The sequence below is a fragment of the Pristis pectinata genome, chromosome 15, assembly GCF_009764475.1.
Source record: "Pristis pectinata isolate sPriPec2 chromosome 15, sPriPec2.1.pri, whole genome shotgun sequence".
Taxonomy (NCBI): domain Eukaryota; kingdom Metazoa; phylum Chordata; class Chondrichthyes; order Rhinopristiformes; family Pristidae; genus Pristis; species Pristis pectinata.
Genome location: NC_067419.1, coordinates 48966681 through 48993445, shown reverse-complemented (window position 1 = coordinate 48993445; position 26765 = coordinate 48966681). Strand labels below are relative to the sequence as shown.

The window sequence follows — 26765 nt, the reverse complement described above, 5'->3', positions numbered from 1 at the left end:
GTAGTATAGGGTGGGATTAGGTGCTAATGAGGGAAAATCTCACTCTGCACATTCTTGAACAAAAGCCCACCTTCAAGGGGCATAAGAGGGGAGATGTAGATTGTAACCAGCCGAGAGGAAGTTAAATTCAGAAGGGTCTGTTAATTCCCAGCATCAGGCAGAGTAAAATTAAAGAAAATTATCCCCTCTCCAGAGTTCATCAATAGCAGCTGTTCAATTCCAGAACACAGAATAGTACAGATTAGGAACAGGCCCTTTGACCCATGATGTTGTGCTGAACTAAACTGGTAAATTGGTTTATTATTGTCACATGTACTGAGGTAGAGTGAAAAACTTGTCTTGCATACCGTTCATACAGATCAATTCATTACACAGTGCATTGAGGTAATACAGGGTAAAATGATAACACATTCAGAGTAAAGTGTAGTTACAGAGAAAGTGCAGTACAGGCAGGCAGTAAAGTGCAAGACCATAACGAGGTAGATTGTGAGGTCAAGGGCCCATTTTATCCTACTGGGGGACTGTTCAATAGTCTTATAACAATGGGGTAGAAGCTGTTCTTGAGCCTGGTGGTACGTGCTTTCAGGCTTTTGTATCTTCTGCCTGATGGGAGGGGGGAGAAGAGAGAATGTCTGGGGTGAGTGGGGTCTTTCATTATGCTGGCTGCTTTACCGAGGCAGTGGGAAGTGTAGACAGAGTTCATGGAGGGGAGGCTGGTTTCTGTGATGTGCTGAGCTGTGTCCACAGTAGTTACACTGCGTAATTAAGCTAATAATGCCCAATTACACTATGAGCCTCTTATCATATCTGCCTCCCCCACCACCCCTGGCAGTGCATTCCAGGCACCCACCCCACTCTGTGTTAAAAACCTGCCCCACACATCTCCTTTAAACTTTCCCCCTCTCAATTTAAATGCATGCCCTCTGGTACTAGACATTTCAACTCTAGGAATAAGATGTTTGCTCTACCTACACCTTTCATAATTTTTATAAACATCTCTCAGGTCTCCCCTCAGCCTCTGCCGTTCCAGAGAAAATGACCCAAGATTGTCCAACCTCTCCTTATAGCTCATGCCCTCTAATCAAGGCAGTGTCCTGGTGAATGTCTCCTAACCCTATAATGGGGCAACCAGAACAGAATGCAATACTCCAGATGCTGCCTAACCAGAGTTTAATTATGTTCCTAACATTCGTGGAACACGAGGCTCAGCAGCCCCACAGGGCTTTGCTGTCCTTTAATCAGATGACTGCTGTCGCTCTGCTCACCTCTACGTTTCACACTACCCAGAAACTCATCAGGCTCAGTGTTGGAACATACTGATCTCTGATCAGTTATCAGCCACATGTAAAAAAAAGACACTACATTGTAGTTTGGTAACATTGCAGTTTGGTAACATTGCAACAATAGAATTACTACACAGGACGTATCTATCCAGTTTACTGAGCCCTCTTCAGCTGAAGCAGTCTGCTGTAATCCTATTTCCCAACTCCCTAGTACATTCTTTTATGTTAGGTTTCAATTGCTTCTTTGTTTCCTGAGTTTGTACTCTGAACATTGTTGGCCAACAGTAATATGCATTATACACCACTTTTTATATAACAGAATACCTCATTATTTTTACGAGGAAGATAGAACACAGAACAGTACAGCACAGAACAGGCCCTTCGGCCCACAATGTTGTGCTGACATAGCTAATCCCTCCTACCTACAGAATGCCCATATCCCTCATTTTCCTCTCATTCATGTGCTCATCAAAGCCCCTCTTAAAAGCCCCTAATCAATTTGCCTCCACCACCCTATCAGGCAACACATTCCAGGCATCCACCACTCTCTCAGTAAAAAAAAACATACCCCTCATGTCTGTTTTGAACCCCCTCTCACCTTAAATGTATGCCCTCTGATATTGGATCGCTCAATAATGGGGAAAAGATATTGCTTGTCCACCCTATCTATGCCCCTCATAATTTTATGCACTTCCAACAGATCGCCCCTCAGCTCTGCTGCTCCAGAGGAAAGAGCCCAAGTTTGTCCAGCCTCTCCTGATAGCATATGCCCTCTAATCTAGGCAGCATCCTAGTAAACCTCCTCTGCACCCTCTCTAAAGCCTCGACATCCTTCCTATAGTGAGGTGACCAGAATTGCACACAATACTCTAAATGCGACCTAACCAGAGTTCTATAGAGATGCATCATAACTTCTTGACTCCTGTACTCAATACCTCGATTAATGAAAACAAGCATTCCATAAGCCTTCTTAACTACCCTGTCTACCTGTGTAGCCACTTTCAATGACCCATGGACTTGCACCCCAAGGTCTCTCTGCTCTTCAACACTGTTAAGGGTCTTGCCCTTAAGAATGTACAGCCTCTTGACATTAGTCCTACCAAGGTGCAACACCTCACATTTATCCGGGTTAAACTCCAGCTGCCATTTCTCTGCCCACATCTGTAACTTATCTATATCAAGCTACATCCACAGCTCTACCGCCATCAGTCTCTCTCATCACCTTGTCAAAAAAACTTAGCCAGGTTAGTAAGACACGACTTGCCCCTCACAAAGCTGTGCTGGCTTTCCCTAATCAAGCCATTGGATTCCAGATGCTCGTATATCCTATCTAAGAATTTTCTCCAGCAATTTCCCTACAACTGATTTGAGATTCACCAGTCTATAGTTCCCCGGATTTTCCTATGTTCCTTTCTTAAATAGAGGAACAACATTAGCCACTTGCCAGTCCTCCAGGACCTCACCCGTGGTCAAAGAGGATACAAAGATCCTGGTCAAAGTCTCAGCAATTTCCTTTCTTGCCTCCCTCAGTAACCTGGGGTATATGCCATCGGGCCTCAGGGATCTATCCACCTTAATACTGTTTAGGAGACCTAACACTACCTCCTCCTTGACCTCTAAATGCCCTAACATGTTTCTGCCCTCAGTTCCAATTTGTGTCCTGCATGTCCCTTTCCTGGGTAAATACTGAAGAGAAATACTCATTCACAACCTCACCCACATCCTCTGCATCTAAACATAGATGCCTTTCTTTATTCTTAAGTGGTCCTACCCTCTCCCTCATTATCCTCTTATTCCTGACGTAGGTATAGAATGCCTTTGGATTCTCCTTAATCCTACTTGCTAACGACTTCTCATGGCCCCTCCTGGCTTTCCTAATTCCTTTCTTGAGTTCATTTCTAGCTTCTCTATAGTCCTCATGTGCTCTGTATGATCCTAATTTCTGAAGCTCTACATACTTGTCCTTTTTCTTCTTGACTAAGTTCATCACTTCTCTGGACATCCAAGGCTCCCTTATTTTGCCATTCACGTCCTTCCTTCTAACTGGGACATACCTATCCTATACCCTACATATTTGATCCTTAAACACTTTCCACGTTCGACGTGGACTTGCCAGCAAAAGGGTGTTCAACTCCCAGATATGGGGGTTATGAAAGCTCAATCACTGGAGGTATTTAAAGAGGAAGTACCTATATTTTTATGAGCAAGGGACTGAAGGCTGTGGGAACTGACACAAGAGGAGTTGAAGCCTGGGGCAGATCAGCCATGATCACATTGAATGGTGGGGCAGACTTGAGGGGCTGAGTGGCCTACTCCTGCTCCTATTTTCTCAGGTTGTTAAGCTAAAAGAGAACAAAATGAGATGTTAGGAAGCACTTCCCCTGGAATGGTTAACAGCAGCTTTATTCAGACCTCTGCAGTGAGCTGCTTCTGTTCAACCTCCAGGGAAAACCTTACTACTTTCTTTCAGTAGAGAACAGCCTATCTCAGTATCACCACAGTGTCTGTTGTTGTATCACTCAGGTTAAAGGGGATTTGAGCCAGGTACATTGTGTGAGGAAAAGATGCACTGAAGGAATAATTCTGGCAACATCATGGTGACAGGATGACAATAGCAAGGACACTACTGAAGTAATTGAATAAATAACGTTCCATTTCAGTCAGTCACAGAATTAGCCACAACCTGCCAGGGTTCAGAGATCCCATTTACTTCCCCTCTGTCTCTTCTCAAAACAGATTTAAACTTAATGAAGCCTGTCTCCATTTGAAACTTTGAGCAGTGGATTTACTGCAACCAATTTTAATAGAGTTCCTCAGCGATGTTTTTCAAACCAGGGGATTCTCTGTCAGACCCATAAATAATGCACCTTCTCGTCTCACTCATGAAACTCACCACATTCAGAAGCATGATGATGCAGAAGTTGATGCACACCGCAGTCCCTGTTGTAGCGATCTGGGAGTTGTTTCGAATCAGAGCCCACTCGAACGCAGCGAAGGTGCTGACGGTCACCACTCGATAAATAACGATCCCAAACACAGCAGCAATCACCACACAGATCTGTCAGAATGAATTCAGAGGCAGTCTTGTCAAACTCACCACTGGCCAACGACAGGACGGAGGAGAGAGGAAATGTCCTCACCCAGAGGGTGGTGAATCTTTGGAACATTCAGCCCAGGAGGAGCAGTCGCTGAGCATATTTAAGAAAGAAACTGCCGATGCTGGAATCTAGATGAAAAACACGATGATGCTGGAGGAACTCAGCAGGTCAGGCAGCATCCGTGGAGAAAAGCACAGAGGAACAGCCCCTCATTTTCCATCTTGGAACCTTGCAGCCTAACGGCACGAACATTGAATTCTCCCACTTTAGGTAATTCCACCCCCCCCCCCCCCCCCCCACCCCAAACCATGTTTCTTCTCTTTCCTAGCCTCTCTCTTTTCTACCTTTTCCCCCCTTTCTCTCCACACCTGTGACCCATCCCCCGGTGGATCTGCTCTCCCCTCCTCCCCCGCACCTGCCCATCACTATCTCTCACCTGCATCTACCTATCACCACCCTGTGCCCACCCCACCTCCCCTCTTCTGTCCACTTATCACTGCTCTGCTTTTCCCTCCTATATATTGGGCTTCCCCTTTTCCTATCTTCAGTCCTGAAGAAGGGTCCTGACCTGAAACACTGACCGCCTGCTTTTCTCCACGGATGCTGCCTGGCCTGCTGAGTTCCTCCAGCATCATCGTGTTTTTCATTCATATTTAAGAAAGAGACCAACAGATTCTTTTGATATTTTGGAAATCAAGAGGTTGGTGTCAGTGGAGCAAAATGGGACTGAGATCAGCCGTGATCTTATTGAACAATGGAACAGGTGTGAGGGGCCAAGTGTTTCCCCCCTTTTGTTCAAGGCAAGGGGAGTGCGGGAATGGGAAGTTTAGAGACTGGGGAAATGTTCGGGTAGCTATACATCACTGGGTCTGAGTGATGGAACTCCTGCCTTGGCAGTTCTAGGCAAACACTTGTGTCCCATGGAACTCACGGGTCAGTGCTCTCAATGAATGGCAGTGATGCACACATTCAGGTGTGTCTGTGCTCATGTACAACACTGACACCAGATGTTGACACACTGAGATGCCCACAACATCCTCGATGATAAAGTCAGCAATGACTCTGGCAGTGACCGTCCGCAACAACCTCACAAACAAGGACTGGCACTCTGTTCAAGTTGCCGGGCAGTGTTTTAGCTGTACGGCACCAGTGTGGAGAGTTTTCCTTATGGTTGCTCCAACATTGGTTAAGTCCAGGAGTCACAGACAGTCTGGACCTTGCCTACACGATGCACTGTGATGGACTCTGATGGGGTGGTCACTCCCTTCACCAGCAGCACAGTGGCTGCAGTGTGTACCATCCACGAGATAAACCCAGGTACTCAGTCATACAGCACAGAAACAGGCCTTTCAGCCCAACTCATCCATGCCGACCAAGTTGCCTACCTGAGCTAGTCCCATTTACCTGCATTTGGCCTACGTCCCTCTGAATTTTCCCTATCCATCCACCTAAATTCCCTACAAATGCTGTGACTGTATCTGCCTCTACCACCTCCTCTGGCAGCTCATTCCACACACCCACCACCCTGTGTGAAAAGGTTGCCTCAGGTCCCCTTTTAAATCTTTCCCCTCAACTCTTCAAACCACAGCTCTCCACAGCACCTCCCAAACCTGTGAACTCCATCACCGATCAAGGGCCTGTTTCTGTACTGCAGATGGAGCGGGAAACGACCCTGGTGTAGCAGAGCTCCAGCAGATGGGCTGAATGGTCACCTGCGCAGTGCATTCTGCCTCTCACATTAACTAACCATGAAGAATATTCCAGAAGCTGATACAATGATCCTGCTGCACTTGTCAGTGAAAGCTTGATAAGGTTCTGGTTTTCCTGAGATTGGGTTGACACGTTCCTTCTTGGAGTACTTCGCTTCAAACTGTGGGCGGATTTCTTCCTGCAGGAACAACAAAAATAAATTCCACTTTCCTTTGAGAATTTGCCGGAGGTTTTACGGTCGGACCGAGTTCTCAGCCAGTGACATCAGCTGGGACAGTGACCAGAGCAGGAATTCAGAGAGAGCAGAAAATCACTCGTCTTCATAACCTCCAATGTACTCGAAGCGCGATGCCCTTCCCAGTTAAATAGTCCACTGCCACATGCCATCTAATCATAATACTGTTTAGGCTTAGTGCGGTGTTCCCTTGGCACTGCCCCTTCCGGTGTTGGGGTGCTCCCTTAGCACGGACCTCCCATGGGAGAGGGCTCCCGCACCTCCTGTCTGTGCCCAGGAGTATCCAACTCAACACCGCGCCAGGGTCACAGGCAGGAGAGTGAGGGATGCTCACGCGTGGAAGGTGAACAGCTCCAGTCACGCTCTCCACCCATCCTCTAACCCATGTTACAGAGTGGTTCACACGGCCCATCCTTGTGCTCGTCTTAACTGGGCTATTCAGCGCAACAGGTCCATGCCAGTTCCCAGTGATCTCATGGGTCCCATTTCCCCTCTCCTCATCTGTGCCCCTACAAGTTATCATTTCTCTCACATACCCATCAACTACCATCCCCCCAACTGTCAATTCTTTTGCCATTCACCCATACTGGGTCATGTTACAGCAGTTAACTCACCAACCTAACAGGCCTAAGGAGAGCTTCTATCCTGCTGTTATAAGACAGTTCCCTGGTACGATAAAATGGACTCGACCTCACAATCTACCTCGTCGTGGCCCTTACACCTTATTGTCTGCCTGAACTGCACTTTCTGTAACTGTAACACTTTATTCTGCATTCTGTTATTGTTTTCCCCTGTACTACCTCAATGTACTGATGTGATGAAATGATCTGTATGGACGGCATGCAAAACAGTTTTTCACTGTACCTCCGTACATATGACAATAATAAACCAATTTACCAGTGTGGGAGGAAACCGGAGCACCCGGGGGAAACCCCCAAAGTCACGGAGAATGTGCAGACTCCACACAGACAGCACCCAAGGTCAGGATTGAACCTGGGACACAGGAGCTATGAGGCAGCAGTTCCACTCATGGTACCGTCCCGTGAATTGGTCCTGGACCGAGGAACGTACAGTGAACCCAATCCGTCTCCATTAACATCCGCTGATTTTCTAACGAGCTACCTGTAGACCTCATCAGCTGCTTCAACACTCAAACTGCAATACTTGGTTAGTAGTCACTGGTTAATAGTCACTAACCTCCTCCTCTTCCCAGTCAATCAGGTCCCAGTCATAGGCAATGACAGCTCGTCTGCGTTTCCAGAACTCCAGGAAGACGGTGGCTGTGGTGGGAGAGAGGAGAGGGGAGGTTACAGTTGGGAGAGGGGGCTAGCAATTTGGCAGAGGCATTGTAAAGAGGCGGTGGGGACGCGGTGGATTTCCTGGAGCACCCCTCACGGCCCAGGGAGATACCTCAGAGGTGGGACCGGTACGATAGGAAAGGCAGCAGGCGTGTGTGCACAGAATGATCCCAAAGCCATACCGATCAGATAAGTGATGCAGGAGTCCTGTGCCCACAGTGTGGTACTCCCTTCACACTATCCCCTCCCACAGGGTCACCCTGCCTCAGGATCAGTAGGGCAGCTCAGAGCCATTGCCTCACAGCTCCAGAGACCCAGGTTTGATCCTGACTGGTGCTGTCTGAGTGCTCGCTCCATAACTGCCTGGGATTACCCCGGGTGCTCCAGTTTCCTCCCACATCCCAAGGACGTGCAGGGTCAGTAGGTTACATGGCTGCTGTAAATTACCCCCAGTGTAGGTGGGTGGGGGGGGCAGGAGAACTGGGGTGGAAGAGGATGGGGGAAGTGGGGAGAAACACAAGGAGGGGGGTGGGAATAGTGTAAATGGGTGCTTGGTCAGCAGAGACTTGATGGGCTGAAGGGCCTGTGTCCATACAGTATCATGTTATTCCTCCCACAGGATGGCCCTCCCCCACCAATGCCCCACCCACGCAGGGGGCAGACCCCTGCCAACACCCCACCCACAATGACCTCTGACTCAGAGGTAAGCAATCAGCTGTCTGCTCACATCACCCACGAGGTCCATCTCCTCACTACGTGGGTGCCCTGTGTACTGTGGCTCCAGTCTAAAGCAGTCAGGCGCTGTACAAATCTTGGAGTAATTGGGAAAGAAAACTAACCAGCAGTAAAACCCAGACAGCGATTCAGAGGTGAGATTTCCTCAGTGACAACGAACACCTACCCCAGACTGCCATGAAAACTGCAAAGAATACAGTTGCCTGATTGTCAAACAGATGTGTCACCTGTGGGTGGAAGAGATCGGTGTCGTTATTGGAGAACGGGAGGGAATTCATTCTGCCCACCAACTCCCCAACCCCTGCACCCCTGCCGGCTGCTTCAATCTCCAACTCCGCCAAATGCTCAACCAGGCCAGGTCGAGATTTCCAAAACCAGTTCTGTCCCCACCACCAGGAGAGAAATCCAGATACACGAGGGTCAAAAGCACAGGGCAATTTGGTCGCCGAGGTCAAAGTGTTGAAGGGCAATTGACACAACCCTGAACACTTGGAGAGACTGACGTCCTGAGTTTAAAGTTGGGAGCACCAGGGTGATTTGGGAATGCACTGGGAGAGCACCACACACGGCCTGCAGGGTAACGACCCAAACGTGCTCATCAGCCCAACAACTTCTTCCAATTCCTTTCTCATCGATGCTGCCTGACCTGCAGAGGGCTTCCAGCATCTCTGTTTCCATGTTATACCCACCCTAATTACTCCCCTCCGTTGGTCATGAACCACATATAACAAATAGTTCCCACCAACATCTTGCCCCATCACCTCTGGTGACTACTGGAGGAACTCAGCAGGTCAGGCAGCATCTCTGGAGGCAGGGATATAGTCCACGTTTCAGGTCGAAACTCTGTATCAGGACTGAAGGGTCTCAATCCAAAACGTTGACTATCCATTTCTCTCCACAGGTGCTGCCTGACCCGCTGACTTCCTCCAGATGTTTGTTTTTGCGCTCCAGATCCCAACATCTGCAGTCTCCGGTCTTCACTGTAAACTGGAGCAAGGCAGCTCGAGAAATGTCAAACTCTCTCCCACCGGGAACGCAGGGGTATCCAAGAGAGTCAGAGTGGAAATGCTGGACAAGATGAGGGTGATGGGGTTAAAGCAGATAGCCGCAGCTAAACTAATTCAGTAGTGGGACAGGTCACAGGGGTGAGTGTCCTACTCCTGCTCTCATGTGACTGGTCAAGAACTTTGCCCAGAAATTGGATTGCAACTACTTTTGGTGCTTAAACGTGTTTGAACGTGCCCAAGTGTGTGCCTGGCAAAGGGAGGAGGGACGAAGATCAATGATGAAACAGGGTTGAGGTTCACAATTGAAGCAAGTGCCAAAAATGGATCTGTACCAGGACCTCATCCATCTTGTAGCATCAAAACTCTGCCTACACTTCCTGCCATCTCAGTAAATCAGCCATCATCAAGGACCCCACCCACTCTCTCTTCTCCCCCACCTCCCATCGGGGCAGAAGATACAAAAGCCTGAGAGCACGGACCACCAGGCTCAAGGACAGCTTCTATCCTGCTGTTACAAGACTCAACAGACCTCTTACATGATAAACATGAACTCGATCTCCCAATCTACCTCGTCGTGGCCCTTGCACCTTATTGTCTGCCTGCACTGCATTTTCTCTGTAACTGTAACACTATATTCTGCATTCTGTTTTCTTTTTACTACCTCGATGTACGGAATGATCTGTCTGGATGGTACACAAACAAAGCTTTTCTCTGTATCTCGGTACATGTGACAATAAAAAAACAATTTCCAACTCCGCTAACCCGGTGCACTCTAGACTCTGGTGGTGCAGGATTAGCCAGTTTTCCAGACTATTGAACGTTACTCCCTATTAATACCCCAATGCATCTTTAATTCACTTTTTAAGATGTTGTACAGTATTATAATGAATGTGAACCCTTTAAGTTTAAAGGGAGTGCAGAAAACGGGACCCAGTCAGCTGAGAGAGAGTGTGGGAACCAGAGCCCTGGTCATTCAGAAGGGAGCAGGGCATGAGTTAGCTGGTGAGCTAGAGCTTGGACCACTGCGATTTCTGAATGGTTGGACAGGAGGACTATCGGAGTTTTATGTACACCTGCATCATGACCAGAGAGGGATCTCAGCCTTCAAGGCACAATCCCTCAATGTGGTGGTACCACATTGGATGCCACAAAAGGTTGTAGGAGAGAGGGGAATGGCCCCAGATAGTCACTGATCAATGAGATAGATGTTGGGAATTGGAGACCACCAGCACACCTTGAAAGCCTGAAAGGAGGTGACCACAGATATTGAGAGTTCCTCCACAATGGAGCAAGGCTGAAGGAAAGTTCCCACCTACAGGACATGTTCTGGAGACCTCCATACCAGTGTGTACTCCTACTAGACAGGAGGTCCTCACCGAACTGGGATGTTTTGCAGAGAAGTGGATTAGGAAATGCAGAACTGTTGCACAAACTATTAAAACATTGAGAGCAGGAAGCCACTCACTGGTGCCTTTGTACAGGCAGATAGCAATGCAGTTTGAGAGGGGATTTCATGCATAGTCTCCTGGTCGATTATTGGTGTGCTACGTTGGTGTAAGGACTGATGAGGAGAGGGTCACTGGGGGAATGAGGTTTGGAGACAAAAGGGTCTCACCATCAGGGAGTCCCCTACATCCTGTGCTGATGCCCATATCCTCCGCTCAGCTGGGAGCTGCTGTGGGTGTTGAGAAGGGCAGTGCTGGCAGCTGCCGACTCCTTCCTCCTCGCAGTGATCTCCAGGCTCTGACTCATGGTCCTCCAGATTGGTGGTTCCCTGCTTCTCCACCTCCAGTGACAGCCACTGTTTTCAGCTGGCAGTTTGGCACATGTTGCTCAGCACCACCTGGCTAATGCTGGCACTGAACATCAGCGCTAGGAGGTCTCTGGCGCTTTCCATACAACCATGGTACTTGCATAGCTCTTGTTGTATCTGTGCTCAGCTGCCCCGATGTGAGGAACCAGGGTGGCAGAGGGCAGGCCTTGGTGACCTGGATATATCTCACTGGGCAGCACCAGCCACCGAAAGTGGCAGGCTCCTGGTTCCCCAGATCAAGGAGGTCATCTGTGCTTCCTGGCAAGGTAGTGGTCCCATTGGGAAATTCATCACGATTCACCGGAAGGTGCACATTAGGGCAGTGGGGTGTACCCTTATACAGCAAGGAAGCCAACAACCCAGCACAACCTGCTCCTAATTCCACCGAAACCACCCAGTGAGGGTCACAGCGTAGAGATTCCAGCTTGAACGTGTTGGTGTGGGCATCAGGAGTGGACATTGCTGGGAGAAGGTTGGGTCCCTAACACAGAGCACTCACAAAGAGCCAGGTACAATAGTACCATTTAAGCAGCACTTGGATAGGTACATGGAGGGATGGGGCTAGGAGGGATATGGGCTGAACGCAGGAAATTGGGCCAGTGGGTGGGCACCATGGATTGGTTGGGCCGAAGAGCCTGTATCCGTGCTGTATTGCTCTATGGCTGGTCACGACTGGGACTGTTTCACCAGCATGCTCTTCTCTGCGTAACTGTGGATCTTGCACGATTTCCATCTAAAGGCAATTCAGTTTCTGGGCTCGTGTCAACAGCCCACATTCAAAAAGTCAAGGATCCACATTGTTCACCAAACAGTTAAAGTTTCTGAACTTTAACATGACATCCAGCTGCCACACCATTCAGTAGGGCCCAAGATTAACTCCGGGTAGTCTGGTCAACATCAGGTAGCCAGCTCACTACATACACAGACTTTGGGCCAAAGTTAGCCAGCTCCTGTACCACACGGCCAGTGTATAACAGCTGTCTCGTATCGCATTGCCCAGGGGTGACCCACCACCACTTTCCTCTCCTCATCACCTGAAGGCAGCTTCCCTCCCACAGATAAAAAAACAGAACTTTGCAGTGTCCTTGGAGAGATAAACAAAGCTAACACTGCAGGACATAGGGTCATACAGCACAGAAACAGGACCTTCAGCCCACCACATCCATGCTAATTATTAAGTCCCCACCTACACTAATCCCATTTACCAGCGCTTGGTCTGTAGAGGCCTGCCTCGATGATTCAAAAGCTTATCTAGGTATTTCTTAAACGCGAGAGTCTCTGCCTCCACCACCCCCTCAGGCAGTGTGGTCCAGGTTCCAACACCACTCTGGTGAAAAATTCTTCCTCAGATCCCCTCTAAACTTCTCACTTCTCATCTTAAACCCACGCCCTCTGGTTTTAGATGCCTCCATTGTGAGGAAAAGTTTCTCACTCTCTACCCGATCTATGCCCCTTAATTTTGTACACCTCTATCAAGTCCCCATTCAGCTTCCTCCAGTCCAAGGAAAACAGACCCAGCCTCTCCTCAAAACTGAAACCCTCCATCCCAGGCAACAGCCTGGGGAATCTCCTCTGCACCCTCTCCAGTGCAGTGACCAGAACTGCACACAGTGCTCCAGCTGTGGTCTAACCAAAGTTTTATAAAGTTGTATCATAACCTCCCTGCTCTTATACTCTATGCCCTGGCCAATGGCAGCCAATGAAGGCCACCAGCCCATGTGCCTTTTTCACTACATAATCCACCATTAGGGATCCATGGACTTTTACAGCAAGGTCCCTCAATATTCCCTTGGGCCGTACCTTTCACGGCATATGCCCTACTCTTGTTAGATCCTCCAAAGTGCATCACCTCCCATTTATCAGGATTAAATTCCATCTACCATTGCTCTGCCCTACTTACCAGCTGATCTACATCATTCCGTAGCCTAATACTACCCTCCTCACATGAAAAACACCCCAATCACCTGCACAGAGTCCTGATAAAAATTCAGACTCCGCTCCACACATTCTGCTCGACCCACTGGAGATTTCAGTATCTGAACACCCATCTCCTCTGGTGATGTAGGTTGGTTGGACGGGATTCCCATACCTTGGCGTACAGACAGCTGTACGATAACCGCAGGTAGCTGCAGTGCCGGTCGCAGAGGGGACACATGATGGTTTCTGTTGCTTGGCAGATTTCATTACTGGAAGAAGAAGACAAAGAGTCACTTCACTGAGTAACGAGGGAGGGGTGAGGGACTCGTTACGCTGAGAGACACTGTGGCCATTCTCGAAGCAGAGAATGGTAATTATTTTTCCTCATGACACACGAAGAAGCCCTTCAGCTCATCAAATTGATACTGGCTCACAGGGCTAACCCATTCTCCCACTTACTTCCCCTTTTCCAGTAACCTATCCCCTCCTACACACCCATCAACACCTACCTGACTCTCTCATTAGAAGTAACTTACAGCAGCCAATGATCCCACCAACCCACGTCTTTGGAAACCCACACGGTCACAGGGAGAACGTGCAGACTCCACACAGACAGCACCCGAGGTCAGGATTGAATCTGGGCCACTGGCACAGAGGCTGTGGCACCATGTTGCCCAGAAGTATTTTGAAGAGGGGCTCAAAATCATGAGGTCTCTGTACATATATCACAGGTATGTGGGTTCAGACAACCCTGCTCTGAAATAATACAAAGGTAATAATCCCAATGGAGACCAGATGTCCAAGCCCTGCCTGACCTTACCTCACTTGGCAGCGATCGATGGTGAAGACGCCATAGAGGAACACGATTAAGCCGACGGCAGCAGCTGGGAAGAGCATTCCCGTGTACCAGCCCAACCAAGCAAAGTAGAGGCCAATCTTCTCCCCAAAGTAGCGCCTGTGAATATCAGGTAAAACAAACTGCTGGTAAAGGCAGTCAGAAGCTGGCAACCTGCGAATGGTGACTCTCCAGTGACAGCACATCAACTGGAGGAACACTGGCACATGGGTTCAGGGAACAGGGGTGGTAAACTTATTTGTGGCTAGGAAACAGACAAGTTCTACGATTCTCTGGATAAAGCACGAGTCCAGACCCAGACAATGCAACGTGCATCAGTTGTGAAGAGTGCTTCCAATGAGCAGTGGGAACTCAAGCAGAATGTCACAGATATCTGGACAAGAGCTTCACTTAATGTGGCTTCCAGCAAAGAGCAACAAATGCATCAAGGTTCCTTGGAATTCTGCCCCATTGCTTATTATGTCAGGTACACAAATTCTGCAGAAGGAGGCAAGTTATTCTGGTCTCATTAGGTTAGTGAGGCGAGTGCCAGCCTGTAAACACTCAGATCAAGGCAGCTAAAACAGAGATGGAACTGGTGAAGAGCAAATGAAAATTTGAGAACACAAGTCTCTCAAACATAGGGAGACAGATGACCCAGCAGAGGGGCTGCCTAAAAACAGCAGTGGATACAAGAACTCTCTCTTGGAAATTGGAGAATTACCTGATAGGAACATTTTAAAAGTTTCTGGGGAAAGAGCTGAGGATTGGATTGATTGAAGGGTGCAGGAGGTTCACCAGGATGCTGCCTGGATTAAAGGGTATGAGCTGTAAGGAGAGGTTGAACAAACTTGGGTTGTTTCTCTGGATTGTCAGAGGCTGAGGGGAGACCTGATGGAAGTTTATAAAATTATGAGAGGCGTAGACAGGGTGGACAGTCACAATCTTTTTTCCAGGGTAGAAATGTCTAATACTAGAGTATGTGCACTCAAGGTGAAAGGGGGAAATTTTAAAGGAGATGTGCAGGGCAAGTTTTTTTAAACATAAGAGTGGTGGGTGCCTGGAACAGGCTGCCAGGGGTGGTCGTAGAAGCAGATACGATAGTGGTGTACAAGAGGCTCTTAGATATACACACAAATATGCAGGGGATGGAGGGATATGGATCATGTACAGGCAGAAGAGATTTAGTTTAATTTGGTATCATATTCAGCACAAGTATTGTGGGCTGAAGGGCCTGTTCCTGTGCCGTGCTGTTCTGTGTCTTATGAATGAGAGTTTCAAAGGTCCAGCACAGGTAGAGAGTTCACCGTGACCTCTTCCTGTGCAATAAGATTCAGTTCATGGTGAACAACCTCATTGGCCTCCCACATTCAACACAAAGTCAGGTCTTTAGCTGATCCATCCAGTAAATGGGCTCAGGTGTAACCTGGCACGGGATCAGTCAGCCTGTAGCGGGCTCGGGTGTAACCTGGCGCGGGATCAGTCAGCCTGTAGCGGGCTCGGGTGTAACCTGGCGCGGGATCAGTCAGCCTGTAGCGGGCTCAGTCAGCCTGTAGCGGGCTCGGGTGTAACCTGGCGCGGGATTATTCAACAGGTCTCCCGCCCAATTGCAGTGAGTCCAGCAGGTTTTGTGCTCCTGCAGCAGGGGTACCTGGGAAAGGGCCCACATAGCTTGCCCTGTAAGTGTGGCTCTTCTGGTGGGTGCGAGGCCCAACCCTGCCACCCAAAGGTGCCAGCAGTGCACCAGGGAGAGCCAGGTGCGAGGCCCAACCCTGCCACCCAAAGGTGCCAGCAGTGCACCAGGGGAGAGCCAGGCTTCTCCAGCAAGCTCTGGTCCGACAACCGTGGGTTCATGCTGTGACAGAGAAGAGTGGGGCTCACCTGACCAGGTCGAGTGGCTGGAATTTGTACCACACCCCCCACCACGCCCAACATTCATAGAGCAGACGCCGGTGGTTTAAGCCTCCGTGGGTCTTTACTGACTTTTTGCTTTTGTAACTTCCCTGAAGTAAAAAAAAGACACAAGAATTGCCATTAGGCTGGGTTTAAACAAGTAATCTGTCCGCACCTCCCACATCCTTGGCTCTCGGTTTAACATGAAGAGATCACCCCGAGGTTCAGCATTTCTCCATGATTGCAGGGGCTCCGTCACATAGCACACCTGGGAAACAGGTAGAAGCAGGAGGAGGCCATTTCGGCCTCTCAACCCTGCTTCACCACCTTTCATAATGCCCCTTTCATGCACTAACCCCCATATCTCCGACTCCCCCCACTTATGGGAAAACTTGAATACTTGGGCTCCAGAGCTTTCTTGGGGAGAGAATTCCAAAGATTCTCCACCACCTGGGCGGAGACATTCCTTCCCATCCGAGTCTGGAATTGGCCAGTGCCTGATTTTGACACCCATCTCCCCACTCCTCAGCCAAGTGAAACATCCTCCCTGCATCCGGCTGCCCAGCCCCGAAGAATAAAACTGACACATCTGCCGTGCTGGAGGTGAACTTGACATTTCAAAGATCACGTTTTACTGTTAGAAATTTGGGTGCAGTCGAGTTACAGCATTACTGAGCTCATGTTTACCTCATGAAGTGGGAACGCTGCCTCGTAGGTGTTGTTGCCAAGTAATCGATTGAGGCCTAGAGAAAGGAGTATCAATAAAGCTCCAGTTAATGGAAATAAACACACAGCACTGTTTGCATCAAACACCATCGTCCAAACTTTCGAAGAAAGGATCAGCACTTTTTTTAATTTTTTTGGTTCAAGTGGCACCTCTGACTGTGTGACATCTGTCATACATCCATAGTTGAGGAGACGGTTAAGAATCAGTCACACTGGAGGGTATGGAATCACATACAGGCCAGACTCATTTCTGTCCACATTAACAAGAATTTTTTTTCTGCTCAACTCCAGACTATTCAATTGCTTTAATTTAAATTTCCCAGCTGCTGAGGTGGGATTTGAACTCTCGTCTCTGGATCACTGGTCCAGAACTCCAACTGCCAGTAAAATAACTCGGCCATTGTACACAGTGCCTCATGAAAACCAGCCTCCCCTCCATCGACTCTGTCTACACTTCCCACCACCTTGGGAAAGCAACCAACGTAATCAAGGACCCCTCCCACCCCGGACACTTTCTCTTCTCCCCCCTCCTGTTGGACAGAAGATACAAAAACTTGAGAACGCGTACCACCAGGCTCAAGGACAGCTTTTATCCCGCTGTCATAAGACTCTTGAATGGACCTCTCATACGCTAAAGATGAACTCTTGATCTCCCAACCTACCTCATAGCCCTTGCACCTTATTGTCTGCCTGCACTGCACTTTCTCTGTAACTGTAACACATTATTCTGCATTCTGTTTTTTTTTTAACTACCTTGATGTACTTCTGTATGGAATGATCTGTCTGGGTACACGCAAACAAGAGTTTTTTCACAGTATCTCAGCACACGTGACAGTAATTCCGATCTGCATTACCATTCACTTCCATTCCCTTCCCTGCATTGACAGTTCAGCTGAAGTCCTCTAATGAAAGGCTGAGGACTGCTAGTGACATCCCAAGGCTGCTCAACTCATCAAGGTTTATCCACTTTCTTGTCTGGATACCATGTGTTGATGAATAGTCCCCCCCAATCAGTGCCTTAGCCTTGACCTTCCAGGGTTCCGTCTATAGAAGTGCTGGATCGTCTCAGGACCTGTTCCCATCAGGAATTCCAGCTGGTTAAGCTAACCAACTTTCCCCTGGCTTCACGTCCTGAGCTATGCCTGTCAGTCACAGGAGATTTGTGCAGGTGGTGGTTCATAAAGAGCTGCCTGTGGGCTACTGCAGGGGTAAGGGGTGGGCACAGTCCTCAACTTACTCACTATGACACAGAGGTCAGAGGTCAATCTCAACTCCCAGAGTAACCCTTCGCTCCCATTCCCCAGAACCTCCAACTTATTCTCTCTCACACCCATCAATTCCCCTTGGATTCTTTTTGCCATTAACCTACACACTGGGGGTAATTTACAGCATTAGCCAACCCACGTATCTGGGATGTAGGAGGAGACCAGAAAACCCACAGGGTCACAGGAGGAATGTGCAAACTCCACACCAACAGCACCCGAGGTCAGGATTGAACCCTGGTCTCTGGTGCTGTGAGGCAGTGGCTTTAACTGCTGCGCCAATGTTGCGAGGGTGTAGCCCACAGATTGAACAGTGGCAGGAAAGGCACACGTGCTGGGTGAGAAGGCAGTTTGGTGGGTGTAGGACAAGCACACTTGTCACAGAGGCATCGGTTAACTGGCTTCAGCTTGTTCGAAAGGTCCACCTGTCAGTGCCCAGGTGATCAGTGCAGTTTCCAGAATGGCACCGAAGGTTATCACCCATAGGTCAGAGGGAAAATGTCACATAACCAGACTGCTGGTGGACAGCACAACTACCAACTAACCACTGGAAACCTTTAACTTGGTCCAACCACATAGACACCACAGCCAAGAAAGCTCACCAGTGCCTCTACTTCCTCAGGAGCCTAAAGAAATTTGGCATGTCCCGGTCGACCCTCACCAATTTTTAATCGATGCACCATAGAAAACATCCTATCCAGATGCACCACAGCTTGGTACGGCAACTGCTCTGCCCGGGACCGCAAGAAACTGCAGAGAGTTGTGGACACGGCTCAGCGCATCACAACCAGTCTCCCCTCCATGGATTCTGTCCACACTTCTTTTTGCCTTGGTAAAGCTGCCAGTATAATCAAGACCCCACCCACCCTGGATATTCTTTTCTCCCATCAGGTAGAAGATACAAAAGCTTGAAAGCACGTACCACCAGGCCCAAGGACAGCTTCTATCCCATTGTTATAAGACTATTGAATGGTTCCCTAGTACGATGAGATGGACTCTTGACCTCACAATCTACCTTGTTATGACCTTGCACCATATTGTCTGCCTACACTGCACTCTCTTTGTAGCTGTGACACTTTACTCTGTATTCTGTTATTGTTTTACCTTGCACTACCTCGATGCACTGTGTAATGAATTAATCTGTATGAACGGTAGGTATACAGGACAAATTTTTCCACTGTACTTCAGTACATGTGACAATAATAAACCAATTCTAATTCAACTTTCAACTTCACCCCAACAATACTGACATTGTTGGCTATCCTTACATTGTGTAGGAGGCAAAACATTGATAAGTCTAGTGGAGGTGCACTGGATCAGGACTGGTTTAGAAGGAAGCTAGAGGAAAGCTGTTTCCACTGGTGAATGGTTCAAGCAGCAGAACACGGAACAGCACAGCACAGGAACAGGCCCTTCAGCCCACCATATCTGTGCCGAACGTGATGCCAATTTAAACTGCACGTGGTCCATGTCCCTCATTCCCTGCCTATTTATGTACTTGTCTAAATGCCTCTTAAACATCACTGCCACATCTGCTTCCACCACCTCCCCGGTAGTGTGTTCCAGACACCCACCACTCTGTGTAAATAAACTTGCCTCGCACAACTCCTTTAGTCTTTCCCCTCTCACCTTAAATCTATGCCCTCTGGTATTTGACATTTCCACCCTGGGAAAAAGACCCTGTCTACCCCATCTAGGACTCTGATAATCTTATAAACTTCTATCAGGTCTCCCCTCAGCCTCCAACACTCTAGAGAAAACAATCCAAGTTTGTCCAACCTCTCCTTATAGCCAAAATTTGCCCAACCTCCAAGGATTAAGGATTAAAACTTTGTCCAAGAGTTACAAGGATACAGGAACTAACTGCATGTAGGAGTGGGGATGGAAAAACTTAGGGCTTTCAGAATGAACTTGGACTTGTACAGGACAGAATAATTCTCAGGGCTAGAGAGAAAGAATAGGGAAAATGGACCGACAGGATTGCTGTACTAGAAACCGGTGCATATTTGATGGGGGGGACCTCCTCTTTTTCCATAGCAGTTGTGATTCTATGTTGTTAAGATCACTGGTTACTTCAGAGAATGGGCCACTGAGCTTCTCTGCTCCGTGTTAAACTGACACCTACATTTTTTAATCATTTATTTTAAAGGGCACTGCACTAATGCATTGGGTTAAACAAGATTGGACAAGTTACTGGCAGATTCCAACTGTTATCGGAAGGTTATCATGCAGTTCCATTCACTATCTGAACTTGCATTATGTTATGTTACTTTCCAACCTGAATTGAACATAAAAAACTCAGGTGTTGGAAATCTGAAAATCAAATCAGAAAACGTTGGAAACACTCAGCAGGTCGAGCAGCATCTGCAGAGAAACAAGAGTCTTTCACCTGAAACATCAACTTTGCTTCCCTTTCACTGCTGGACATCCTTACTGCTTCCCATCTCTCCTGTTTTCATTTTAGGCATCTCAATTATCTTGTAATTTTGTCTATGATTTAACCTTCTTTAACTTTTCTGTATTAAATTTATTTTTTCTGAATTATCCAGGCTGCAAGTATAAACATCAAAGAATATTTGCATAAACAGTGTCCAGAGCCAAATGTAATTACACTTTGATCTAATTTACTGTGAAATACTATTGAATATGGGCTCCTAATCTCGATGGATGATTTCATTATTGAATTAAATGAAGTAGTGACGAATTATTGATGAAACAATTCTGATCAGTGGGGCTTTGGTTGGTGAAATGTAGCAAGCTGAACACAATCTCAAAATTAGTGAATAAATTGCATGCTTAATTTAGTCCCTTAATTTATTACTAATTTGTGCAGGAACATGTATGTTGGGTACACCTGCTGAAATAACTACTAGATAATCCCACCTCTCGCTTTGGAGATCAAATACAAACATTTTCATGTAAAGGCTGGTTGGCTGGTGGAGGTTAATGAGATTATGGCATCCAATCCCAGCCTTAAAGTTAAACAGATATACATTTTCATTACATAAGCACATACATTTATAATGGGAGCAGCCTATGTAAATGTCACACTGTACTCACCCTGTCCCAACAGAAGGGGCAGTTCACACATTAGGTTACCATGAAGAATGAGCTGTTATAAAGACAAAAGGCTGGCAAGAAGGAATTGTAGCTAAACTTTTAAAGAGATTTATATTGAAGAACAGTACTTCCACAGTTCATTTTAAAATAAGTCAGCTCCTCACAACACAACTGCAGGCTCATAACCCCAAAAGGGAACCAATAACATTCATCCGAGAGTAAAGCAACTCGACATACCTACTTTGTTCTTCCCCTCTTCATATTTAACCCTCTGCAGGATGTGGTAAAGGATCCTACTCCTCGTGGAGTTGTTGAAGAAAGTATCTGTGTTGTTTATAATGAAGCTGTAATAAAATGGAATGGGGGTTTCCTTTAAACGTTTCCAGTTACATGTAGGTGAGTCAAAAACCTCCTGAAAGGCTGTTTTTTGCATTTGAAGTGTTTCATGAGGAAATCCCAGAAGAGGTAACAATTCCACTACCCACACTCCCCATCCTTTGTTTGCAAAGGGTAAATACCTTGATGGGGCATTTGCTTTGTTGAGGCTTTGAGATCACAAGTATGATTACAGTTGTGACCACCCTTGGCTCTGTTGGCAGCACCATTCCCAGGTTTGAAGATTGTGCAGTCAGGGCATTCTCCAGTGATCCAAGCACAAAGATCTGGGGTGGTCAGAGGAGGCACAGAGGGGGTGCTGCACGGTCAGAGCTGCCAGCTCCCAATGAGACATTGAACAGGGTACTCGAGAGATCACTACATCCGACAAGGAGCAGAGAGCTCACTGCGTCCTGGGGTTAATCCCTGAACCAAAGTCTCGCAATCAGATTATCTGCATACTGCCATGCAGCTGGCTGTGGGAGCTTGCTGTGCACAAATTGACCACCGTGCTGCCGGCATTTCTTTTTAATCTATGTTCTGTCACAAAGGTGAAAATTGAATGGAATGAGTTCAGTACAAGTAGGTTACAGGTGGGGGCTTTGGAGAGGGCACAGGAGGTTCACCAGGATACTGCCTGGATTAGAGGGTATGAGCTACAAGGAGAGAAGGAGAGGTTGGACAATCTTGGGTTGTTTTCTCTGGAGCGTCGGAGGCTGAGGGGAGAACTGATATAGAGGGTTATAAAGTTACAAGAGGCATAGACAGGGTATATAATCAGGGTCTCCCCCCCACAGTGGAAATGTCAACTACTAGAGGGCATAGGTTAAAGGTGAGAGGGGGAAGTTTAAAAGGAGATTTACAAGGCAAGTTTTTTTCTGCACACTGACAAACTGGAAAGGCTGGTTATCCGAAATTCTTAAATTCAGTGTCGAGTCCCCAGGGTTACACACACCTGGTTGCAAGTTGAGGCAGTTCCTTGAGTTTATGTTGGGCTTCAGGGAAACCATTGAGATGTCAAAGCCAAAAGTCAAGAGTGCGAGTGGGATGGAGAGTCAAAGTGACGGGTGATGAGAGCTCTGGGTCTGAACGTGGGTGTTCTCTCATCTCATCTGGGCTTGGTTTCTCCAAAAGGAGCTCACACTAGACTGGAAAATGCAAATGAATCACTGGTTTTCCTGCCTTGTGATGGAAGACGGTAGAAGGAACCAAGAAAATACCAGGTTGTGGTTAAAAATCCATTTGGACACCAAACATCCTTTTGGGTTGGAAGTTCACTTGTTTGTCGGGACCGGCCCAGCTACAATCACGAAGTGGTTAACTCTCAACTGCCTCCCTGGAACGACTCAGTAAGTCAGAGACACTGCAGGTGCAAAAAACAAACTGCTGGAGGAACTCAGTGGGTCAGGTAGCATCTGCTGAGGGAGATGGACAGTTGACTGGACTCGGATTAAGGGTCTCACCTGAAAGGTCAGCTGTCCATTTCCTTCCACAGATGCCGCCTGACTCACCGAGTTCCTCCACCACCTTGTTTTCTGACTCACTAAGTTGCTCGGTATGAAAACGGGCTCAGTCTGGCTCATCACCAACCCATGCAGGACCATGAATGCCAACCTTGTTAACCACACCCACATCTCATGCATGGGTCTTGCATTAGCCCAGATTACACATTATGTTGACAATTAGACCATAGAGCAAATGAGCACAAAGAACACCTTAAACTTAAAGTAAATGAGCCCTTACACAAAATAAATAAACTCATTAGTACGGTGGTAATAACTAGTCCTCAGCACATCCAAGACTGGCTGAATCAGAGATGATAAGTCCTGGAACCAGGTCAAACAGTTTTGACGCTATCTGGAACAGGAATAAGACATTCTGAGGAATGATACCATCTAGTGCTATCAGATTTACATCTTCATCACAAACAAAAATGTTTGAACCAGGGCTGATGATTTGCATACAGCAAGCTCCCACAAAGCCCACATGATATCATCCAGATGTCAGTTTTAGGTGTTGGAGGGAGACCAGGTCACTGGGAAGAATCCCCTGTTCTTCTCTGGAATAGTTACCATGGGACAGCTTAAGCAGATTTGAGGAAGCAGACGGGGTCTCCAGTTAACAGACAACGGTCCTGACAGTGCAGCACTCCCTCCCTAATGTATTTGTAGGCAGGTTTCAGTTGAAATTGAAATATCATAAACCAAAGGTCATAAAATTATAACAAAATGGATTTTGAAATGGTAATCATGGGAATGATTACCCACATAAACAAAAAAATCTGTGGGAGGAAAGGAATTGTTGACATTTCAGGTTGAAATCCTTTATCAGGACATGAGCCAACTATCCTGATGCAGAGTTTCGACCTGAAACGTTGACAGTTCCTCCCCCCCCCCCCCCACCCCACCCACAGATGCTGCTCGACCCACTGAGTTCCTCCAGCAGATTGTTTGTTGCTCCAGATTCCAGCATCTGTAGTCCCTTACGTTTTACACCAAAAAAAAGTTTCTCCACCCTGAGAGGTTATTTAACAGTTATTGTGACTTTATTGCATTAAAAATACAGGCTCCAGCTCATTGGACAAGGTGCAACATTTCAGTCTGGTATAGTGCACAACTACACAATGTTCCCATCAATTCACCGATTCCGTGCTTGCCTCAGGGAAGAAGTCAACAAAACTTTCCACACTGTGGGGGCACATGCATTAGGGACATTTAAGAGACTCTTGGATAGCCACATGAATGATAGAGAAATGGAGGGCTATGTGGGAGGGAAGGGTTAGATAGATATTAGAGCAGGATAAAATGTTGGCAAACATCGTGGGCCAAAGGGCCTGTACAATGCTGTAGTGTTATCCCAGATGTTACTGTCAGATTTCCTTCAGGGTGACTCTGTGCCCTGAACATTCTCATCATGAATGGAAGGGCCCAAAGCATCCAGCCAGCCAGAATACTCGGAGCTGCTAACAAGTGTAACACTTACTGGTGCATCCTCTGCTGACTGAAGGGGGCAGTGTAGCAGTCGCTGTCCTCCAGATCCGGTAAGATATCCTTGTCCAGCTTCATGGGCTTCCTAGGAAACCACCCTCGAAACCTATTCAAACTTTTCTCCATCCTGTTAAAAATATGGAGTCATTGTCAGTTGTCTAACCTTAACCCTTGCACCTTGGAGTAGTGTGTGTGCAGTTCTAGTCACTGCACTGTAGGAAGGATGTGGTTGTGTTGAAGAGGGTGCAGGGGAGGTTCACCAGGATATGAGGAGAGATTGGACAGGCTGGGCTCGTTTTCCCTGGGGGGCTGGCTGTAGAGTGACCTGATAGAGGGATATAAAATTATACGAGGCATCAATAGAATCTTTTTCCCATGGCAGGGGTATCACAAAGCAGAGTGCACAGGTTTAAGGTGAGAGGGGGGGAGTTTTAAAGGGGATCTGAGGGGTAATTTTTTTTAAAAAAAGAGAGTGGGTGATATCTGGAACTCGCTGCCAGAAGAGGTAGAGGAGTCAGATACAGTCAGTGTATTTAAGAGGCATTTAGGCAGACACTTAAAGCAATAGAAGGATACGGTCCTAATGTGGACAAGAGGGATCAGTGTAGATGGGCAAAAAGGTCAGCATGGACTTGATGGGCCGAAGGGCCTGTTTCTGAAGAACTCGACGGCATGAACAAAGGTTCTTATCTGCTGTAATTCAGGTGTTGCAAATGCCTGCATCGTTCTGACACTTAACTGATTGGCACAGCTGTCGAAGGCCATTAAACCCGAACTGACCCACAAAGCTGAGACTACACTTGCTCTCTAACTGACCCAGGCAGGCAGCAATTAGTCCTGGAAAGTGACGTTGTACAGTGGGAACAGGCTGTACCGTGGAACCCTACACATGGCATCGGCTCAGAATACATCAACATTGCAGAGTAGTTTAACAACGAAAAAACATCCCAGCCAGTTGGTTTGTGAGTGACTGACACCACTTACAACACAGTAATTTGTGAGGGATTAGGGGCATTTCTTCACAGACCCCACCCCCCCCCCCCCCCCCCCCCCCCCCCCAAAACATGTCGAACAGTTGATTTCCCTTGTTCTGCCCACCCATCCAAATTCACAGCTCAGACTGCTGCAGCCAGGAGCTGGATGGCGTTTGGCTGGAGTGAAAAATATCAATGATTATCAAGCAGCACCTCTAAACAGGTTGTCTTCTCATTAACACTTTAAGGGAGTTTGCTGAGTGTAAACTGGCTGCCATGTTTCCTACATTAGAACAGTAACTGCACTTCAAGATGCAGTCGTTGTCTGCAAGATGGTTTGAGGACATCTAGAGAATATGAAGGTGCTACAGAAATCTTTTACAGAAGATACTACTGACAGGATTGAGACTGAGAGACTGCTGCCCTGCTGTTACAAGACTCTTGAACGGATCTCTTGTATGATAAAGATGAACTCTTGATCTTTTAATCTTCCTGGTCATAGCCTTGCACCTTATTGTCTACCTCCAATGGACTTTCTCTGCAAATGTAACACTTTATTCTGCATTCTGTATTGTTTTTTTCCCCTTTTGTACTACCTCAATGTACTGATGTATGGAATGATCTGTCTGGATGGCACACAGACAAAAGCTTTTCATTGTATCTAGGTACACACGACAATAATAAACCAATTACATTTGATTATGAGAGGCATAGATAGGAAAAAAATTTTGACTAGCTACCCTATGATAAGGATATCAAAAATGAGGGGATTTTTCTTTTAAGGCAAGAGGAAGGCATTTAAAAAGGGATCTGAGGGCCAAGTGTGCCACACAGAGAGTGAGTGATGTCTGGAACTTGCTGCCAGAGGCAGTGGTGGAATCAGATACAGTCACAATGTTTAGACAGACACTTGAATAGACAAGGTGCAGGAGGATACGGACCTAATGCGGGCACATAGGATTAGTGTAGATGGTCAAAAAATTCAGCATGGATGTTGTGGGCCAAAAGGGCCTATTTCTGTGTTGTATATTTCTGACTCTGTTGCAATCTTCCAGCCAAAAAAGCATGCAGTTTGAATGGAATATTGTTGACTGTTCGCCACACTGATATATAATGGAGTAACCAGAACATCCAAGTTGTTTTTTTTTTATTAAAAATGAATTTGCTATGTATCATTGTCCTTATCAAACAGTAATCAGAGCAAGCTTTGGCCTTCATCACATCTTATTGCCTGATCTCAAGATAATGGAAGCAAGTAACAGGTCTCATCTATAAGAGGAGTGAGAGGCAAGCTCTCAGTTCATGCAGAGCTGGCTTCAGGCAATGCTTGGTTGCACCAACCTGCTCATTAGCTTGTAACGCCGATGCAGGTAATAGATTTTTCTCCTGGAAGAACAGCAAAAATGAAGCCAGTCGAGAAGAAAACCCATCGTCAGTTACAGTATGAACTAGCAAGGAAGGAAAGGGAGATTGAAGATATAAGCCTGCAAGAGGTAGAGAAGAAAGACTAAAAGGAGAGATTAACAGATCAAACACAGAAAACAGTTCAAAAAGACA

The 26765-nt window shown here is 47.2% G+C and overlaps 1 protein-coding gene across 5 annotated transcripts in view; it reads right to left on the bottom strand.

Moving 5' to 3' along the window:
- LOC127578297 (anoctamin-4-like) overlaps nt 1–26765 on the bottom strand; it is a 113346-nt gene that overhangs the window by 28160 nt on the left and 58421 nt on the right. For all 5 annotated transcript variants that reach the window (XM_052030160.1, XM_052030158.1, XM_052030161.1 and 2 more), the window contains exons 6-15: nt 24230–24361; nt 21110–21216; nt 16512–16567; nt 15813–15934; nt 13917–14051; nt 13269–13365; nt 8526–8586; nt 7524–7606; nt 6129–6269; nt 4177–4341 (exon numbers count right to left, since the gene is read on the bottom strand). In XM_052030160.1, the coding sequence (XP_051886120.1) occupies nt 4177–4341; nt 6129–6269; nt 7524–7606; nt 8526–8586; nt 13269–13365; nt 13917–14051; nt 15813–15934; nt 16512–16567; nt 21110–21216; nt 24230–24361 (1099 nt within the window). The remainder of the gene's footprint in view (nt 1–4176; nt 4342–6128; nt 6270–7523; nt 7607–8525; nt 8587–13268; nt 13366–13916; nt 14052–15812; nt 15935–16511; nt 16568–21109; nt 21217–24229; nt 24362–26765) is intronic.